At 38.6% G+C, this 21,545-nt stretch overlaps 1 protein-coding gene across 1 annotated transcript in view; it reads left to right on the top strand.

Annotated features, from left to right (window-relative positions):
- Positions 1–21,545, top strand: part of MID1 (midline 1) — a 153,270-nt gene that overhangs the window by 92,914 nt on the left and 38,811 nt on the right. Inside the window, exon 3 of the mRNA XM_065658255.1 lies at positions 12,302–12,397. Coding sequence (XP_065514327.1) covers positions 12,302–12,397 — 96 coding nt within the window. The remainder of the gene's footprint in view (positions 1–12,301; positions 12,398–21,545) is intronic.

Here is a 21,545-nt window from a genome sequence, read left to right as displayed (position 1 = left end):
AGATATGCTGGACTGGATAAAATGAAAGGGTCTAAAATTCTTTGTAAATCATGCAAAGGTGAGTTAGAAGGTTCCATTACTCACACCTGAGTTCCTCTAGAGGACTGGCATTTCTGCATTTGGCATTCTGGAGAAAGAAGAGGTAACAGGAAAACAGCACTTGATTTTTCTTAAGTTTCTAAGGTTTTAAAGAAGGTTTAGATTATACCTATGACTTGCTCTTCTTGTAGAGAAGGGACTGTTGTTTCAGATGTTTTATTTTCTGTTAATGATAAGTATTGTGTTCTTAATTTGACATTTATGAAATTCTAGGATATATATGTACTTAAAAATTGCTTTGGTTTTCTATGTATTACATACTCTCTTTTCTGATGCCAGATTTACCAAATTCACTAGGGCAAATTTGGATGTTTAATGTTAAGGCCGAAGACAAAGCATCCTTTCCTTATTTTGTTAGTAAAATGTTCAAAGTCTCTTCCTATTGGAATATGCAGACCTCTTATTAATTGTTCTGGTTCTCTTATGAAGACAACATGTAGATCTTTCTGTAGTGTTCTGCCTTTCAGCTGAGAATCTGAAATGTCAAGAAAACAGAGAAAGTTCGAACTCAGAAGCTGAAGTACAAAATAACGTGTTAGAAATTGAAGCAGTGATAGATAAGCCTGTTCTTGCACAGTGCAAGTTTGAAATCTTACAGGTTGCTGTGGTTTAACTCGGCAGGCAGCTAAATACCACACAGTCATTTGCTCATCACCTCTCCCTTGGTGGGATGGCGGAGAGAATTGTAAAAAAAAAAAAGGTAAACCTCGTGAGTTAAGATAAAGTCAGTTTAATAAGACGGGGGGGGGGGGGGGGCAGGGCGGGGAGAGGGAGGGGGAAAGCCACAAACAAACAAGTTATAATGGTAATAACCATAAAGGAATACATTAAAAAAGTGATGCACGATGCAATTGCTCACCACTTGTCGAACCAACACCCAGCCAGTTCCCAGTTCTCAAGAAGTGGTCCCCCCTGTTTATACACTGAACATGACTTCTCCCTTCAGCCAATTTAGCTCAGTAGTCTTGACTGTTCCCCCTCCCAGCTTCTTGTGCATCTCTAGCCTCCTCACTGAAAAGTCCTTGACTTGGTATTAGCACTGCTCAGCAACAGCCAAACCATCAGTGTGTTATCAACATTCTTCTTGTACTAAATCCAAAACACAGAACTATACCAGCTACTAGGAAGAAAATTAACTCTGTCTCAGCCAAAACCAGGACACAGGTGCATGTATTTGGGCTTCTATTTACACTTTTTTTTTTTCTAAGAATGTACTTTGGTTTCATATCATGTGATCTGTTGCCTTGCCAAACAACAGCAGACTTTTTTTTTAATGGTATGTTTTAAATGTCTTGAGAGACTAGAGTTCTGTGGTGCTAACAGGAATGTCTTGTTACAGTCCACTGATTCTTACCAACAGAGGTTTTAACCTGGATGTGCTTTCAAGCTATATGTAAGCTGAAGCAAAAAATGGAAAATAACATTTGGAACAGAATGATGGGATGTCAAGGACTGATTAAGTAGAACTGGCTTGAGTTACATTTATGGTTTGGCATGCTGCAAGTGATTTATTATCATAGGAACACAGTAAAAATAAACTACAAAAATACTTCCTAACGTGTTCTTGAGCTAAAATTCACTACTTTGAAGTATCCTTATGCAATTGTTCGTATTAGTATGAACAATTCATTAGTTGATACTAATTGATTAGTTCATATTAGTAAAATGAAACACATCTGTGATTATCTGCAATGCTGAAATAAGTGAAATACACAAGTCTGCTGTGGCCTCCACAGGAGATATTTGCTTTTGGCTTTTTGGTTTTTTTAAGCACTCCATATACATTGTCAAAGGCTGTTAAATAATCATTTGTCCTTGAATTATTGGCCCCTCAAATGATAGTTAGATTAACATTGAATTGATTATTGCATTTTCATCTGTGTGAACGTGCACTCCAATAGGGACTGAGAAATAATATCTTAGCAGAGGAAGGAAAGGAATTACTTCTTCAGGTGCTCCCCTGGCTGTAGCATGTGCCCCTCACCCCCTGAGCATTTTCTTGAGCATCGAGGTTACTTTCAGATCTTCCACCCAGAAACTCTTGGCATCATGCACTGCAGGCAAAGCAAGAGCAAGCGACTGGCTTCAACTCAGGTTCATAAAATCTAGCAGGAGGTGAGGGGCATGTTGTGACAGCAGCTGGTCAATTTACAGCACGACCAAAGAAAAAGGGGCAAAATACTTACTCGTTTTGGAGGTAAGAGTGGTGAGGGAGATCAGAATGTCTAGCAATGGAGTTGGATCCCCTGCTGAAGTAAGGGAGAGAATAGCTTTTAGTGTTGTACATTAAATGAGAGGATGATACTTGGGCCTGCTGACAATTTCCTTGGTATGCTTTTCTTTCATTTATCAGTTTCAAATAAGGGAAAAATGAAGTGCTATTTTTGTTGTGGTTATTTTTCCAGTGCATCAATATTTAAATTATACTCAGACCTAAGCCTAGTTTTCCAGCTAAAAGCTCCCAGATTTTTTTTGTTGTTGCTTTGTTTTGGTTTTTGTCTATTTTGTATTTTGAGGGGTTTTTTTTGGTTGATAAATTTGAAATCTGGAGTTGTTCTCTAATGAAATATCGTCAATAAAGTTTAGACAGGTCAGAACAGAAACCTAACCTGAGTATGGCAGAAATATGAAACAGAATCTGAGTCCAAATAATGATCTATATCTTGCAATTTATACTCACTATTCAATTTAAACTTAGCTCACGACCATCACGTTGTTTGAATAAGTCTCTAAGTATATAATTGAACTAAGATTATTTACCATTATTCTCTCATTTCATCCATAGCAACTTGTAAAGTCAAAGATTTAAATGTAATAACAACTGTGTAGCTGAAATTTGAATCAAGGATGACCATTTCTCTTATTCCCAAATTTACGATCTGGTGCTTGGTCAAAAGCTTTGAACAGAAAAATAGTGATGAATTATATAATCAGACCAGACTGACAAGCATTTTAGATGAATGTTTAAGTATTCTTTTCAAAAAAGTACTTAATCCCATGTCTAAACTTTAAGACTGTAACTCAAGTTCACTCTATCAGACTTCTTTTGGGGCATTTACTCAATATAGTGGAGGGGTTTAGTTTACTGAATAGGAAATAGAGCAAATGAATAGAAGAAAACAGAGTGAGATTTACACTTCTGTCTAGACTAAGCTCTAACTGCGGGCAGCAAGGCAATGAGCATGTGCCGGAATGAGCATTAAACTGGACAGATGCCCATTTTTTTATTGCAAGTAACCTCTCGCAGCTGGAGCCTATTCACTGGAAGGAAAAGGCAGAACCACCAATGACTTCGGTGCTGCAAAAACTGAGCACTTCAGAGTGGAAGAATTAGCTCATGGTGTACTTGGCAAAACCCTGGAAAGTTTGTGAACACAAAAAATATTGTAAAACATAATTGTAAGCAGCACTTTGTTTAGTATGATTCACCCTAAGTCAGAGTTCAGTCTTTCTGATTGACTGGTTGGTTGACCCTTGCCTCATGCACCATGCTGTTGGATGGTAGGACTGGCATTTTCCAAAAGCGATGCTGTGCTCTGGCTTCACTTGGACTTACTGATGGTGTCTCTGTGCCTCCTAATACGCCACCAGAACAACAGCTGGGACTATACTATGTTCACAGATGCACCTGTTTCCTTACTATAGAGGAGCTGCATAGAACGTTCCCCAGATTCCAGTATAGGTTGGGGAATGACCTATTAGAGAGCAGTGTAGGGGAAAGAGACCTGGGGGTCCTGGTGGACAGCAGGATGACCATGAGCCAGCACTGTGCCCTTGTGGCCAAGAAGGCCAATGGCATCCTGGGGTGTATTAGAAGGGGGGTGGTTAGTAGGTCGAGAGAAGTTCTCCTTCCCCTCTACTCTGCCCTGGTGAGACCTCATCTGGAATATTGTGTCCGGTTCTGGGCCCCTCAGTTCAAGAAGGATAGGGAACTGCTGGAGAGAGTCCAGCGCAGGGCCACAAAGATGATGAAGGGAGTGGAGCATCTCTCTTATGAGGAAAGGCTGAGGTAGCTGGGTCTCTTTAGCTTGGAGAAGAGGAGACTGAGGGGTGACCTCATCAATGTTTATAAATATATAAAGGGTGGGTGTCACGAGGATGGAGCCAGGCTCTTCTCAGTGACAGCCAACAGTAAGACAAAGGGTAATGGGTTCAAGCTGGAACACAAGAGGTTCCACTTAAATATGAGAAGAAACTTCTTCTCAGTGAGGGTGACGGAACACTGGAACAGGCTGCCCAGGGAGGTTGTGGAGTCTCCTTCTCTGGAGACATTCAAAACCCACCTGGACGCCTTCCTGTGTAACCTCATCTAGGTGTTCCTGCTCTGGCAGGGGGATTGGACTAGATGATCTTTTGAGGTCCCTTCCAATCCCTAACATTCTGTGATTCTGTTAACGTTGCTCCCATTTCTTGAATAAATTACTGCTGGTGGTCTGTTTAGCCCAACTGCTAGATGCTGCATTGGTAACGGACAAAGCTGCTGTGTGCCCTGGACATCCCAGTTCTTCCAGCCAAGCTGGGAGATGGACTTCCAGCTTCATTCTCTGGATGGACAATTAATATCCTCAGGAGAGCAATCTACAGACATCCTTTAAAGTCCCATTTGCCATACTGAGAATCATAAATGTGGATGGGTGCAGCTGCCTTAAATGTCAGCTTTGTTATGGGCCAGCAGAAGGGGCTGAAATAGGTTTGTGACAGCTCCACTGGTCTGCTACCTAACACTGACTAAATCACCATATTGACCTTCTCTACTCCTTGCCTATCTAGCTGTCCTTTCTAACCTGCCAGTTTTGCATAATGCTGAATTGCTTTTTATACGTACCTGGTTAGATAAGATGGAATTTTTCAACCGCAAAATGCAGTAATACGTACTGACTGATTAAAACCAGACTTTTTTCCATAATATAACCTCTTAAATAAAATAGAAAGTTTCAGAAATGTTTAGGCAGGCATCTGTAGAAGCCAGGACTTTAATACCACTGCATAAATTGTGGTTCTTTAGATGAGCTTTTTGCATTTTTTTCCTATAAATGTCTGTCATTAGTTATGTGCAAAAGTCAGAACTTCAGTTTTTGGAATGAGTACTTCCCAGATCTTGCTTGTGCAAGATTAGTTTAGATATCTCATGAGCAAGAGCTCTTGTTGAACTCCTGGTTTCAAGTATGTTCCATGTCCTGGGAGACTGGAGGTGGATGAAGCCAGGATGCTGCAGGACAGCTGTGCAACAGTACAGGTTCTCCTTAACCCCCTTCATTGCACTGGATTAGCCCACGGGGAAAAGCAGGAGCTTACTAACCCTCTAGCTCTCCACAATAAGTCTCTAATGACATGCTTTAAATGCAGAATGTCTGGTATCTGTCATGCTCTTTTAACACTTCAGCTTCCAATTTGACTACTGCATTCAATTAAAAAAAAAAAAAAATAAATTTGGGCTTCAAAGATATCTACAGTTTTGCAAAGATTTATTAGCTTACATATCAATCCAAGACTGGTTTTGTTCTTTAATTTAGCCAAATAATTAATCGAGACTTTCTTGAGCCTTGATTCCTGATTATTATTCTAGTCCTTCTTTGATTAATGATTCATTAGAAATAGGGCTGAACCAACCCCTCAGATCCCAGCCAAGCCAAGATTTGGATATCTTAGAATAGTTTGAAATGCTAATCTCTAAAACAATTATTTGTGCTATAGTCATTGTCGAAACTGAGACAAAGTTTTCATAACATGTTCGAATTTCCTGAGAAAAATTGCTTTCTCTGTTTGCAAGAAAATGTTATTTTCTTTTCTTTGTTGGGATGTCCATTTCACATTATAATATTGACTATAACTAAGCAGTGTCAGTTCCATTGGCCTGTTTTGTTGGTAATGAACCCTATTAACAGACAGACCAGTTTTTAAGTGTATATATTGTTCCTTTCCCAAACATACTACTGCACATCAAAGGAAAACTTTTGCTATAGAGTACTATGTATGGTGCTCATCCTGTCCTTTTTCCCCAGAAGCCCCAGCTGTGAAATTTTTCTTATGCTCTGAGGAATGGAGAAGATGCAGTGAAAGAAGACTAAAGAACATGGCAGCAAAGCAACTCACAAGGCTGATTAGTGTTGCTAAATCAAAGGCAGAGCTGTGGCTGTAACTGGCAAGCATCCATGGTATATTTGAGGGCATGGTTTAGCAGAGAAGTGAAAGTGAAGTTATAGGTTTTCCCTAAAATGTTGTCCTCTCAGTTAATAAAGATTTTATGTGGTCAAGAACCTGAAATGCTTGGATTTCCTTTAATTTTTACAATGCCTTATTTTAAATAAGGGTTAATAAAAAAATAATTGACATTCCTATGAAATATGGAAAGAAGCCCAACTTAGTTAACACCATTTAAGTCACAGTGGCATCGAATGCAGCTATTTTTATTGCACTTTTAATAGAAATAGTCCTGGACAATTAATTAACAGTGCAGTATCTCATGGGTCTTTCCTTGTGATACACCGTAATCACTTGAGGTAAAAGTCTTAGTCCCCAGGAGTGTATCAACATCATAGCTGTTGTTTCTTTTCACATAGAAATGTGGACTGCAGTTGTCAAGCTCTGCACATTTGAGACTTGAGGTCAATCATTCCTATTAACCGCAAATGTTACCATTCCCTGGCTAGAGAAATACAGGGTCGAGCATGTGTATCCTACGGAAGACTAGTCATCTGTTTCAGGACAAGGATGTAGAATAAAAGTTAGCTTAAGTTTTTCCATGTGCACCTGGCACGTCCATTTAAATAAAGAACACCAAAGGAAACATTAAACTTGCATACACCCAAAACCTTGCTCAAAACCACACTTGGTACTCTGGCAGTTCTTCTGGAATTAGTTGGCAACTCTTTAAATAGATTAGACACGAGTCCTAAAGGCAATAGGCCTAGTTCATAGGGTATGTCACCACAACGAGGTGGAAACTTAACTGGTGCACACGCAAGCATAACTCCTTCAAGTTAGGAGGAAAAACACTTGCAGTGAAGATGTGGTTGCATGGAGTTTGTTATTGACAGGATACATATTTATGATCTCTAGCTGGCGTGCATGTACTAAAGACTCATCTGCCATGTAAACATTGCTTTGGTTGCCCTTCTAGCTTGAGTAAGTGAAGATACAATCACACTTTTGCTTTGTGGCATTTTATTCCTCATCTCTCTTTTTTACTGCAATCTCTCTTTTACTGCAGTGTAGCTGTGTGGCTTTTTGTTACATGTTTTAACACACCAAATCTGAGAGTTTATAGTCTCTCTTTCAGTTTGATCATTTGTAAAGAGATGATAGGAGAGTGGCTGTGGTTCTCATGAAACTTATATAACTACTTGGCCTCATTTCCACTATGTAGGTCTCTGATAAGCCCAGAAGTCTTTCCAAAGTTGTTTTCTTCTTTAAACCAGGAGGTAGCCTCAAAATATATCTTATCCTGGTCAGTGCTACACCAGGAGCAGAGGAAATGCAAACTGCTGTCAATGTTTTCTGCCAAAAGGCTTTGATCATGATTCATTTGATGTAAATGGTAAGGCTATTGTGACAAAATACTGTCCCACAGTGTGTGAGTCTTAGCACGTGCTGCATTTTCAGTGGATTGGTTCTCAAAACCTTCCAGTAAGCAGCGAGCGGAAAATACAAATGCATACTTGTATTTAACAGTGCTTGGAAAAAGAAATTTTTTAATGGGAAAAAGACAGTGGTTTTACTTCAAATGGACTTTAAAAGCTCATTGTAGCTGATAGCTATATGTTTTAGTTTGTGACCCTTCGAACAGACATTTTTTATGGACCAGGAAAATGCCTCTGAGAAGATCTTGCGGATGCTGTTGTTTTCTCTGCTGTGACGTAAGGCAGGAGCACACAAGTCAGCATTTTTCTTCTTAAGAAGCTTACATTAATTTATTTTGACAGCATTTTCAACCCATATAGTAGCTTAGGACTATCTGTTTGTGCTACCTTCCTATTTTAGACAAGCGATGCTTTGCGTGAGATTGTTAATTTGGCAAAGGGCAAGGGTTCACATTTGGTTTTCATAGACTGATAGATTTAAAGGCCAGAAGGGACCATTATGATCATCTATTTTGACCTCCCACTTCAATCAGGGCACAAGCCTCACGCAATCATTACTGCAGCAAGATCATGAGTTCACTGTGAGCTAGACATCAGCTTAAAGAAGGCATCCAGTACTGAGTTGCCTTCCTCTAATTTTTAGCATTAATTTTTCCAACTTCAGACTGCAGTCCCTGGATTGTGTCATTTTATAGGCATGCAGAGTCAAAAGGAAACATCATCCTCAACTGTCCCTTTCAATTACATGCCTGTGATTTCATCTACTTGGATTTATCCCAAGATAAGGAATATTTATATTATGTAGTTGTCAGACCATGCTAAATGGACAGTAAGTATTCTTATCACTTTATACTGGATATTGTAAAAACAGCTGCAAAGCACGCATGGAATGTCAAGATCTTGGACTAGGTCTGCATTGTAAGTCAGGAAGCATTCAGCCTGGCTTTTGGTTTTTGAGAGCATTTTGCATCCCTTTTGTTGACATTGGTTGAAGCCTGTTCACAGAGCAAATGCACAGCATTGTCCTTTTAAAAACCATCTCTGCATTTCTAAGATCAGTTTTGAATAGACAAGTAACAATGAAAATTAGCAGGTGACAAAAAAAAAAAGACAAGGAAAGGCAGGTAGAATTGTTTAAGAAATTATGATTTATGTAGAACATTTCCAAAAATACAGTTCTCATTTGGTTCACCTAAGAGAATGGCAGTAGCAGATTAGGTGGGAGGAAGGAAGATACTTTGAATAAGCTTGTTCTGCCATTTGTTTTCACATGTACTCATCATAATATGAGAGCACACTTCATCCAGACTTAAAACCTGGCTATAATTCACTATCCCAGGAATTCTGGGATCAATTTTTCAAGACAGCCAGAGCTCCAAGTTTGCCATTGAAGTTTTACACATGAAGTTTCAGGCATGGATGTGAAATGGGTTTGTGACAATTTGGAAAGTGTAAGCTATTTAAAGTACTTCTGAAATTTAAAGTCTTTCAGGCCCTTTCCAGCTCCCTGTATACAGAATAAAGAAAGTGCAGGGCTTGAACTCCGCTTCTGGTACATACTATCGTGTGGTAACCAAAGCAGTGCTATGGTCTATACAGGAACGGAACAGGGGAAGGAACTAGAAGATATTGTGAATTACTGCTAGAATTGATCGAGTATTATGACCTTTAAAACTTCCAAGTCAGGGCGGTTTTAAGAGCTGCCATTCACTATTTGCCCTAGTGAAACTGAAAAGATTGACATTAATTTCAGAAAGCAGCTGCCAGGTTCTTGCTATTTAGTAAAGCATTAATATAAACTGATGTTCTTCAACAGAAGTTTATAAAAGTTCTGATACTTCTTGACTTAAAAAGACTCCAATCTCTTGCATACCAAACTTCAAGAAAACAAAATTCCAGGCTTTACAGTTTGAAAATGACACAGTTTGGAGAGCTAGAGCACAGGAATTCATTAACTCTAATTTTTGTAAGGCAACTGATTTAGTAAGGCACTTATTTAGTAGTTATCCTCCATTTTCACAATTAGGAAATGCAGGAGACATCAAGAGACCTATGTGAAACCATAATAATATATATGGGTTTATGTTTATATCCACTGGATAGAGAATTTATTCTAAAATTTTGGGTTTTATCCAGGATTTGAAAATATCCTAGCTATAATAATCTATATATAATCTATGGGTAAATAAATTTATGTTTCAGAGAAAAATACCGACTCCTCGTATTTTAATGGCCTTAGTTCAAGACATCTTCCGGTTATTGAAAATCAGTGCAGTATTCCGTAACAGCTTTGAGAACACTTTTTCTTCATAGTGTGTGAAGGTCGGAACTCTTAGCATTTATTGTGTCTAATAGTCCATTTGAAAGTAGGCAATCCCAAGAAATAATTTATATTTTTCATTTAAAATCTTTTGGTATAAAATATTAGAACTTTTACAAAATTAGTACGTGGGCAATAAGAAAGTATGTAAATATAACTTCAAGAGTATTTGCACATTTGAACTCCCCCTTAACAAACTGGTTTTTAAAGGCAAAGTTTATCTGATACTGTAACTATATATGGTATTTTGACTCTGCGTGTGAGTCTCAGCTATAAAAAAGGGACAGCATAGAAAACGTGCCTTTGCAATTAAATGATCATTCACGTTACAATTTATAGAAATATAAGATACAACTCAAACTGTTTGGTAAAGAATGCCCATTCTTGTTACTCTTTGTTTTAATGAGCTATAAAATAAATGCAGTGTAGAAGGCATTTTTACAGCCAGAGCTTGTGATACACGATATGCATGGCTGTGCTGGGAAGAAAATGCCAGAATTATGTACTTCAAACACCCATCACGCTTCTTGGAAGGGTTATATGTGTAAAACCATCAAAATCCCATGTTATCTTTAATGGAACAGGACTGACTGCTCCTCCAGTGTTTACGGCATCATCCCTGGTAGATGCCAAAGTATGTATGGTTCAGCAATGAAACACTGCTGGCTTCATTCATTTGTACCCGTATGCAAGAAGGAGTAAGAAGACAGCATGGCTGCAGAAAGGATGACAAGGAACAAAGTGTTTTAAAACAGCACGAAATAGGCAGGGAGTAACAGCACCACACACACGTTAAATGTGTGCACAGAGGTGGGGGCCAGGGGAGAAGGATGAGAGAAGTCAGGTGAGTTAATGGTAGCTGAAGGGGGAAAAGTAGCAATGTGAAGAAAAAAAGCCATTAATAAAAGATGAGGAGGGATGACGTTAATGGGAGCTCTGCAGAGACACTACAGCCCTTGTGGGGAGAGAAGCACAGGGCCCAGATGCTGGTATTCTTGTCCAGTACTTCCCAGATACGGGGGACTGTCAGGAATACTAAGCAAGGGACTAGTGTCACACACTTAAGCAGGTGAATAACTATGAGGAACATCTTGTCACGTCAACAGTCCCCAGATTTTAAAAATGAAATATATGCCCATAAAGTTACTGAAACAAATGATTGTTTTGCAGTCAGGACTCTCTTTCATGATTTGCTTCTTTTTTTCTTCTTTTTTAGATACTCAAGTTGTATTTGCAGGAGGTTTTTTGTGTCTGTGGAAATTTTGCATTTCACATAAAACCAGGAGGTTTTCATGCCCCTGTGCTTCCAGAAGATGCAATTTTACGTAAAACATGAGCTATTACGAGATGCGTAGTAAAAAGCAAGCAGCTGGTAGTTGCAAGTTCCATGGTGCGCTGCATGGTCCTGGTCCCGAGGCAGCCAGACCAGGGAGCAGGTCACAGCCATCACAGACCTCCTTATGCGCTTGGATTTCCTTCCTGTGGATACGCAGGGGAGAAGGGAGGCTGAAGCTTTTTCTGCTAGATTTCAGTCTTACATGCAGTTGCACAACGGCCCGGGTGCAGCCTCAGGTCTGGAAGCTGGAGAGCACACATCTCTCATGGTTGCAGATATTTATTGCAGTCAGAATCAGTTGACAAACACAGACACAAGCCACAAGTTCTCTCTCAAGAACAGTGAAGGGCAGTCTGTGAGTAGGTATTTCATTCTTATGCATAGAAAGGATGTTTTCCCTTAGAATTATTTATTCTAAAATATAATCCTACTGAACCAGGGAATTAAATCAATTAGATCAACCCTCCCAGCACTGAGAATCCCAAGACGAAAGTGCTGATCCATCTACGGGGTCCTTACAAGTACAGTCCCAAAGGGGCACATGCTCGGAGACCTCAGCAGCAGGCCTTTAAATTCAGATGTTAGACTGAGAGCAGGAAATAAGGATTCAAAAAGTGTTCTAAACCAAAGTAAACCTCTTTTTTTTGGTGAAATGCTTTTAACCTCCCTGCTGTTCTTCTTAGTCCTTTGTTTTCCTCCTAAAACTAATTGCTTAATCTAGTTTTTAGAATGTCCTTATGAACTCTATTTTCTAGAACTCTTGTCATGAACTTTTCTGCTCTCTTGTCTTGCTATACTTGATGCATAGACAAAACATCTAAGGGTTTATATCACAATGAAAGTCTCATGTTCATCCCTGTGTAATTACAAAATTCAGATCATGAAAATACATCATTTTTTCAACTGTTCACCTAAACATTAAATTATTTAAAATGTTAATGTATTATTTTCTTTTCTTTTTCACAGCAAAATTTGGAGAGTAACCTCACCAACCTTATTAAGAGGAATACTGAACTGGAAACTCTTTTGGCGAAACTCATTCAGACTTGTCAACACGTAGAAGTGAGTACTGACCTTTCTTTGAAATGCTTGTAAACTTAATTATGTTAACTTCTAGTATTCAGGAACATTCATTTCCTTTATAGTACATTCATGTCAACAAAGCCAAAACCACTATGAACAAAAAGCTTCCATATCATAAAAAACTTGCAAAAGACAACATGAGTTTATGCTTTCTGACAGTAAATGTTACACAAATATCCCCATGGCATCAAAACTTTATCATCAGTACTTTCCTTATTGTCAGTCTCAGCCATGAGTCCAAAGTGACACATCGGATACAAAACATTTTCACCCAAAGCAAACAAAACCAAAACAAACCTAAAACAAACCAACCAACCAACCATAAAAAACCCCAAACAAACAAAAAAAAGACTGTTCTTTCAAAGAGATCATCTCATTTGTTCTTCTATCTGCTCCACCTCTGTGGAGCCTCACTGACTTCGTGGGGCTCAAGAAAACCATTAAAGTCTATCCACAGTGCCAGACATGAGGTGAATGGTTTGTGTTCTGTGTCTAGGCAGCACCAATGTCAGGCAGAACAACTGTAGTATCAGCTGGAACGACTGTAGTAGGTAATGAGAGACAGACAAGGCACGTTTTCTTCCCCTGTATATAAAACTCGGAGCAAAACCCATGAAGCAGATGGGCCCAAGACAGCATAAGGCCTCCTCTTCATTAGTGGCCTATGTCCAAGATGGGCTAGATCTGGAAGATTTAAAATTGCTCCTCCACCTCCTCTGCAATTCTGCAATAAATTACCAATTCTAAGGTTTAGTATTACAAAAAAATCCAGCTTGTTCAACTGGTAACAGATGCGCTACTGTCCCTGGAGCCCTCTTTTAAAATATTTCTCTGTAGACATAAAGCAATAGCAGCAAAGTTGTTAATGAATTCCTACCATGTTTTAGTCATCAAATTAGTCTAATTAGCATTTAAATTAGCTAAATATTAAGAAATGAGCTTCAGTCAAAACCCTGGACCTAGGCTGCTCTGGAAATTGGGCAAGTGGGGATGTGGAAGTAAACTTTAAAACTGTTTCTCAGAGCTCTGTGAGAATTTCAGATATCATGTGAATTTCTCTAACATTAGAGAAGCCAAGGCTTAGATTTTTAGAAAGTCAGTAGGCTCTCTTTCATCCCAAAACAGGAACCAAAATGAAGCTAACAGTATATTGATTGTAACGTGGATGTTACAAATTTTAAATTGCAAAATATTAGAAAAAGCTGAAGCTTCTAATGACTGTATTAGTGTTGCCATATGAACTCACTCAAAGGCCGAAAGTGAACACAGTTAATTTTATAGGAAATGTTTTGTTTTCATTTTTTGATACAATATATTAGATGATGATGTAGAATATATTGTACACAATTTGTAAGCATCTAAATATATAGGTGGTGCACCGTAAAAAATTCTGTTATGTACTTCGGGGTTTTTTACCTAATTTAAAATAATTTTATAACGTTATTTTAATGTTGATTTAGATTTTGGGGGGTTTAAAACCCATTGGGGGAAAAAAAACCAGCTTTGGGTTTCACACATAATTCGAACTTTGAAAAACAAGGAAGGAAAGGAAATTAGTATTCTTTGTTTTAACACTACCAAGTTTTCATTGAGGGGTATATGAGATCTTTTTGAAGTTATGCTAATTAACTTTTGTTTGTAGAAAATAAAGTAACTTTTAAAAAGTCATGTCAAAAACCAAACAATTCAATATTACATGAAAAATGAAAAAGGAATGTCTTTTTTGGCTTTTGATACGGAGCAGAAGCTGGTGTTTCCAAAAATGAACAATAAACAGGCTCTGTATCTTTTGAATAAGTGAATCCTCACCAGCCAAACCAAATGTTGTCACAGAGCCACTGTTTCTCATCAACTAAGTGAGCTGTTAATGGATTTCCAGCAACCAGTTTCACTGCAGATTATTTACCCATACATCCCTCCCATCAGACAATTGTAACTTCATCAATAGCACAGGCCAAATCCCAGTCTCCTTGTGTTTTAAAACAAACGTTTATTCCCTTCTGAGAGAGTGTTATTTTCGCTTTTCGCTCACATGAGCAGGCAAGGAGTGGTTGGGGATGTACCTTATCTGAAAGCTGGAAGCCTTCAAGCCACCAGGGAGGGGGGGATCTGGAGCTGCCTTTCATCACAGCAACGGAGGCATAAATCTCGCCTATTTTTAGATGGAATTTATCCATTTATGACATGATTTATTCTGGTGAGGAACCTGATCTTGGGAGACTCGAGAAGCTCACTTCCAGTCTGGCATTCCTATGGGTGGTGCACCAGGAAAACTTTTGCGAATAAATCAAGCCAAACTTGTATTCTTTACTGGTTTAAGTATAGTAGAGATATTATTAGAGATATTGTTTTATAATAATAATAATTTTAGTATCTGAATGTCTGATTTCATGCCTAATATGACAGTACAGTCTGTGCTAATACTTAGTTTATGGTAACACTTAATTTTAAAAATCCCATTTTCTCAAAGAGAACCATACCCTGAAAAGTGAACACTTGAGACTATAACACTCATTTCCGGCCCAAATCTTTCTGTTTCGTTAGAAGCACCCTGACACACTGATTTTACTCATCTTTCAGAAAAATCCCTAACACATTTTTTGTTTTACATTCATTTCTCCATCTTTTCATGCTCCCTTCCTCTGTAATCCTGTCTTTCATTTCTTGGTTTTGCAGAAACCCCATAGGCTGCTAGTCAGGAAAGTTTTGTTTTCCTTCCTTGGAGATGATGGCAGGTCTACAGCCTCATGTCTCTGGCCAGGCTGCTCTCTGCAGAGCACCCCCTCACTTGGCGCAGTTCACTGGTCTGGCCCTGCTGAGCCAGCTCTGCTCCTCTCTCTTTTTTGCGGCTGCCTCCCCAGGGAAAGCAGGCTTGGCTGCATCAAGTGATAAACTGATTCATAGGAGTATTGTGTCCAGTTCTGCACCCCTCAGTTCAAGAAGGACAGGGAACTGCTGGAGAGAGTCCAGCACAGGGCAGCGAAGATGATGAAGGGAGTGGAGCATCTCCCTTATGAGGAAAGGCTGAGGGAGCTGGGGCTCTTTAGTTTGGAGAAGAGGAGACTGAGAGGTGACCTCATCAATGTTTATAAATATATCATGAGGATGGAGCCAGGCTCTTCTTGGTGACAACCAATGATAGGACAAGGGGCAATGGCTATAAACTGGAACACAGGAGGTTCCGTTTAAATCTGAGAAGAAACTCCTTCATGGTGAGGGTGATGGAGCACTGGAACAGGCTGCCCAGGGAGGTTGTGGAGTCTTCTTCTCCGGAGACATTCAAAACCCACCTGGACGCCTTCCTGTGTAACCTCATCTAGGTGTTCCTGCTCTGGCAGGGGAATTGGACTAGATGATCTTTTGAGGTCCCTTCCAATCCCTAACATTCTGTGATTCTGTGATTCTGTGACAGGATAAAATATCATTTTTTTCCATAAACTTAGAAAATGGAAGAGAAAGGCTACTAATCTGAAATATATTTATTTGTAGTCCTAGTTCACAGCATTCATGCATCTCATAGTATCTGTAGAAAAAAATTTAAAAGCATTAAAGACTGTCCTGGAAAATTTTATTTTTAAATTCTGGGGACATTCACCCTGTGAGAGGGCCCTCTAGCATGTGGCTAAATCAGCCTATAGCTCTTAAAAGTCCATAAAAATGCCCATGCATGTCAGGAAAGCAGCTGCTTAGTTTTGGAGCTATTGTAAGGGGAAGATGTTCAAGAGAAAAGTAATATAAATATTTATTCTTCTGCATAAATTAACAATCTAGGTACAAGCCCTCTACTTCAGGTGAAGGAGAACAGGCTCTAGCTGGATCCATGGCAATACAGGTTAATCCCTGGGTGACAGCATGTCCATGGCCATAGCAACCCGCTGCCTGGTTGCCCTCCTGCCAGGTTCTGGAGGGGCATCAGTGTGGTGGTGGCCCAGGATGGCCTTGGGCACATCTCCCTTACCTGTCCCCCTGTGCAGTGTGGCATTGCCATCCTCCCTGCACATCCCCACGTGTAAGGTGATGGGGGCCACATCCTCCTCTGCTGGCCTCTGTTTACTCCAGCTGGAGGCAGCTCTGGATTTAGCCACTTCTCAACTGAACCAGGGAAGGATTCAATGCTGTAAGCGCTTTGGTTCTCTTCTTGGTTTTAGTGACACAGGTTTCTCTGGTTGACAAAGTGCTATGTCACAGCAAAGTTACTTCTTTGTCGTAGTTTCCAAGGCACATTGCTTCTATGGATGTGTGAGGCTTCTGCAAATGTCTTTTAGGTCACAACATTAATTGGCATAAGCACAAATTTGAGCATAAGCCTCTTTTACCAGTTACATTTTTCTTAGCAATTTGAGTTTTCTTTCTGGACTTTTTTCCCATCTCTCCTAGGAAATACGCAATTAAATGTCTGTTATGTAGTCAGTACCATGAAGATTCTCTCATCTGTTAGGCAGAAACATAATCTGAACTCAGCTGGAGGAAAAACTGGAGCAATTTTCTAAGGGGGAGGGGAAAGGAAATGGATTTTGCTTGTAGAAAGCTTTATAACATCTGTATCTCAGTCTTTCTGTTTGTTTTGTTTTGTTTTCAATTCACCAAATGTCATAGGAAGCAAATTCTGGACACCGCTGCAAAATCATTTTTGGTTGTATAAAGAGGAGAAGGCATTTTCTTCTATGTGTAACCCTCAAACTGCTGCATCCTTTGCTTTCTGTTTGTAATGGAAATGCTCAGTTTCTAGCTCTACTTCTAAAGATCTGCTTCAGGCTAAATCTCTGCATAAAGTTCCCATTCAAAATTGGGTTTGTGTGTGTCAAAGGGTGTTTTTTTATAGCCATGTTATATAATCATATTAAAAAAAGTAGTCTATTGAAAGACCCTTTATTTCACTGCTACAGATACTGAACACTCACATGTATTGGACACATTTTAAATCAGTGTAACAACAGTAGTGCGAAAGCGATGAGGAGATGATGGCAGGACCTGGAAAATCTTGCTGTTGCCTTTTTTTTTGTGTGGCTGATTAAAAAGAAACGAGCCAAATGAGGAAATTATAAATAATGAAAATTCGAGATTCTGGTAAGCCTTCAACTACAAGATAGCTTCTTCAAATTTTGCAACAAAATATCTCCATCAATTTTAATATAAGATACATAGAGCATTCCTCTGACTTGAGGGACAGCAAAATCAAAACTCAGCTGTCAGCATTATTCCCTGAGGACACTCAGACAATAAAGAGGCTTTATTTGTGACAATAAAAATTAGTGAGTACTCTGTTTTCACTATGTTTCATGGTACTCACTCCTTCTTGAGATTTGGGAACATTTTATTCAAAGCCCAAGTAAAATGGGAAGTTCTCATTAGGAAAATTTAGGTGGAAAGCCTGTATGTAAATCCTACTGCCTGGACTGTAGCAAATGGCCTTCATAGTCATACAAGAGTGACCACTAGTAGTTCAGAATAAGGAATCTACTTTGCTGGTCTGTTTTTTTTTTTTTAGATAGTAGAAAAGGGGCAATGGGTTAAATAAGTGTTTACCATCACTGTCAGATATATGGGACAGATAGCTTAGAAAGTAACTCCACCGAAAACTGCTTTTTCCTCTGCCCCAATATCTTCCATTTTTGTGAAGATGCTTGTTCAGCAGTTAAATTTATTTGCTATATTTAAGTGCCAGAAGTAACTGACATTTTTTGATTTGTGAAATAGACAGGAAAATATGACTTGAAGGAAATCAGGAATTCTTACTCTCAGTAAGAGACTAATTAACAAACTTCATGATGTGCATAAAACCCTAAGGAACATTTTACAGCAGTTTTTTTCCTGAGACAGTTTCTGATGAGGGTGCAAGAGACACTTTCTCTATTAACATTATTTAGATGAAATATATGGCATGATCTGCTTTTGATTTCTAATCACTTTAGTTCTACATTTATTTCCACTTCATAAATGAAGTTGATTTCATTCAATGAAAATCTCAGGTAAGCTTTAGTCAGAATCTTAATTATATAGCATTAAAGAGATACTTCAGAAATAAAAACTGACAAAACATGTTCTCATGGCATATGGCAATACAGAATATTCATTCAAGGATGTCCTAAGTTGCATGTCAGGTAAGCCCTTGCCTAGTAGTCAAATACTATTTGCCTAAATAATTATTCTTTGCTTTCACAAATTATTAATCCAACGTATAATTGGTCATATGTATATACAGAACTGTAGCACTTACGCATATATTTTATATACAAATTAGGCATGTGCTGGAATATTCTATTGCACCTACAACTGTTTTGTAATTTCTGGAAACTGGAGTCATAATTATGATAAGAGATCATACAGATTGCTTATAAATTGATAGCAGTTCTTGCCATTGCCTGTTAAGGTGGTGAGTTCCCACTCACTCCATCTCTCTCACATCCATGTATGTGTTCACATTCAGACAAAATGTTGTTACTTTTTGGAACCCTTTGTCTTTGAGACATTTACCATTCTGGGAACAAAATACTCCTAAGTTCCTTGTTTTTCTACCTAACATAAGTAGCTAAACAGCAGTCAGAGCAACAAGGAGACCAAAGGCATTGTTAAACACTAGGCTAAAGACCATGGATCCTGGATGAGAGTTTTAAGTCCTGAACAGTTGGTTACAAGGGCACTGGCCTCAAGTGGTTTTAAACTGAAAAAGGGGAGATTCAGAATAGTTATCAGGAGGAAATTTTTTACAGTGAGGGTGGTGAATCACTGACCCAGGTTGCCCAGAGAGGTGGTGGATGCCCCATCCCTGGAGACATTCCAGGCCAGGCTGGACGGGGCTCCGAACAACCTGATCTAGTTGAAGATGTCCCTGCTCGTTGCAGGGGGTTGGGCTAGATGAGTTTTGAAGATCCCTTCCAACCCAAACTGTTCTATGATTCTACTAGTCATCTTCATCAAAAGACAGGCAATCCTTTGAACTTCAGTGATTATTTAATTTTTCTTGTTTTTCTACACTAAATAAAGCAAACAAAGTGGAATATTTTGCTCAACATGAAACAAAGGCTTAATGTCAGCAGGAATAACAAAATAAAAACAATAAATATGTAAATATTGTTCAATTAAAAAAAAATTCATTATTTAGGTTCAAAGAAAAGGCTTATATAAAGCACAAAAATGACTGAAAATAAGTGGTTAATATGACACTTTTAGTGCATCTTGAAAAACCAAATCACTCTTAGGGCTTAGTCTGATCTTAAGCTTAATCTGATTTTAAGCCTCATTGCTGCCAAAAGTCTCTCCACCTCTGCTTCTGCCCTCCCCGTTGTGTTTCTCTACCTGCTTCTCGTGTGTTTGTGCAACCTGCACGTCGGACAGGTGGGCTCAGACCAGCCCTTTCCCCAGGTGGCCACACCGGCTTCTGCGGATGGCAGGAAAATGGGCAATACCTTTTTTCTTCTTGGTAATATGATCCCAGAGCAGGTTAACCCAGGTGTGAAACTGTGGTTTATCTCTCAATAAATGTCTTTTCTCCAGTGTGCTTTCCTACCCTGAGAAAGATCAGCTGTAGTTCCAACATGATGCTGGATTTGTGTTTTATAAAAACTATACTTGGTTCCTCGAAGCAAGCCTCGTTGATGGGCTTCACAGCTGTTGGCATAAGCATCTCTGGAGTAGCTCTTTATGGGAACTTTCCAGATCATCCGAGTTTAAGTTTTTTATGTTTTTAATGGAATTCTTATGAAAACAACATGTTTGTTTTCCATTAAACTTCTGGTTTGGTTTGGTGATTAAGTTGTAAATATCACTAGAGAACAGCCAGGTATCTTGCTGGTTAGTTTCTCAACAATGTGCTTCAAAGCACAGTGGAACAAAAAACTTTAAAATAATATTTTATTAAGTAACATGAGTATTTCAAATTGCTAAAAAGGTTTACTTTTAGTCAAGATTGAGGCAGATAGTCTTATCAATCTGACCCAAAGTGGTTTAGCTATCCTGGCCTAATCGATTCCTCATTCACAAAATTCCTAGGTAGCCAGAGTAAGTTGCTGTGTTGTTGCACTGACCTTTGTTTAACCTGCTCTGAGACTGCCTCTAAACACAGTTCTCTTGCTTAGAGATAGATGTGGAATGCAAACAAAAACAAAGCCTCTGGCACACTTGAAATGGGAGATGACCATTCCTTTTTCTCTTGTGCCAATTCAGAATAGAGGAGTTGTAGATGATCCATTCAGATGGCAAGCTGATTAATATCACATATTTCTAAGGGCACAGTTTGTCATAATAGATAAAATCAGTTTTATGCTTAGATGAGATAAAGTCTGAAAAAGCTTTATTCCAAGAGTTGCTTTTGTTTTACAGAAGACTCAACTGAATAACCTGTAATATCAAAAAGGGATACAAAATGAAAGAAGTTTTAATCCATGACTGTCATTCAGCCTCACTATCCATAGAAAGAAAGGGAAGAAATATTTTAATAAATGCACATTAGTAATTATCCTTTGTATTTCCATTAGATAATTAAATGAAACATGGATGATGTTAAAAAAATGACTTTGAGGTATTGTAACTATGGAGAAAAGTTATTCCCTTTACAACATGCAGTAATTAAAAAAATAAATAGACCTCTCTCTTTAGATGACTCTAATCCTTTAATTCTTCTGGAGACTCTAATGCTAGAAAATGTGTTCCACATCTACATGACAATGAAGAAAGTTTTCCTAGAGTAAACAGGTACTGCCCATTATATGTCCTCATTGTAGATTTTTTTTCCTCTGTTTCTGAATTTGGTGTAAGAAGGAATTCAGGCTCAAAATCTAGAGTGAAATATGTGGCAATGGTTTTACAATTGTTAAGTGGAATAATTACAATTTGCTTTCCTGATGTTTTTGTTTATTTGTGAATATATAGTAATTTTATAACCATCAACTCAAACCCATTTAAAAAAAGCTGATACCTCTTCTTTACCTGTATGACCACAACTGCAAATAAATTATTTCTGAGGCATTGGGACCATTTTTAAATAGTAAAGCTGAAACTCAAATTCATACTTCACTTTCCAAAGATCAGAGTCTTTCTACAACCTACTTTTTTCCATTTTGCATAACCAGTGGAGGACTAGGTAATAAAAAATTACTTTAGTTTTGATAAATTTATCCCAGACAGTGTA

This window comes from Caloenas nicobarica, chromosome 1, assembly GCF_036013445.1.
Source record: "Caloenas nicobarica isolate bCalNic1 chromosome 1, bCalNic1.hap1, whole genome shotgun sequence".
Classification (NCBI taxonomy): domain Eukaryota; kingdom Metazoa; phylum Chordata; class Aves; order Columbiformes; family Columbidae; genus Caloenas; species Caloenas nicobarica.
The sequence above is the reverse complement of the archived record's forward strand: the minus strand, read 5'-3'. Positions and strand labels throughout refer to the sequence as shown.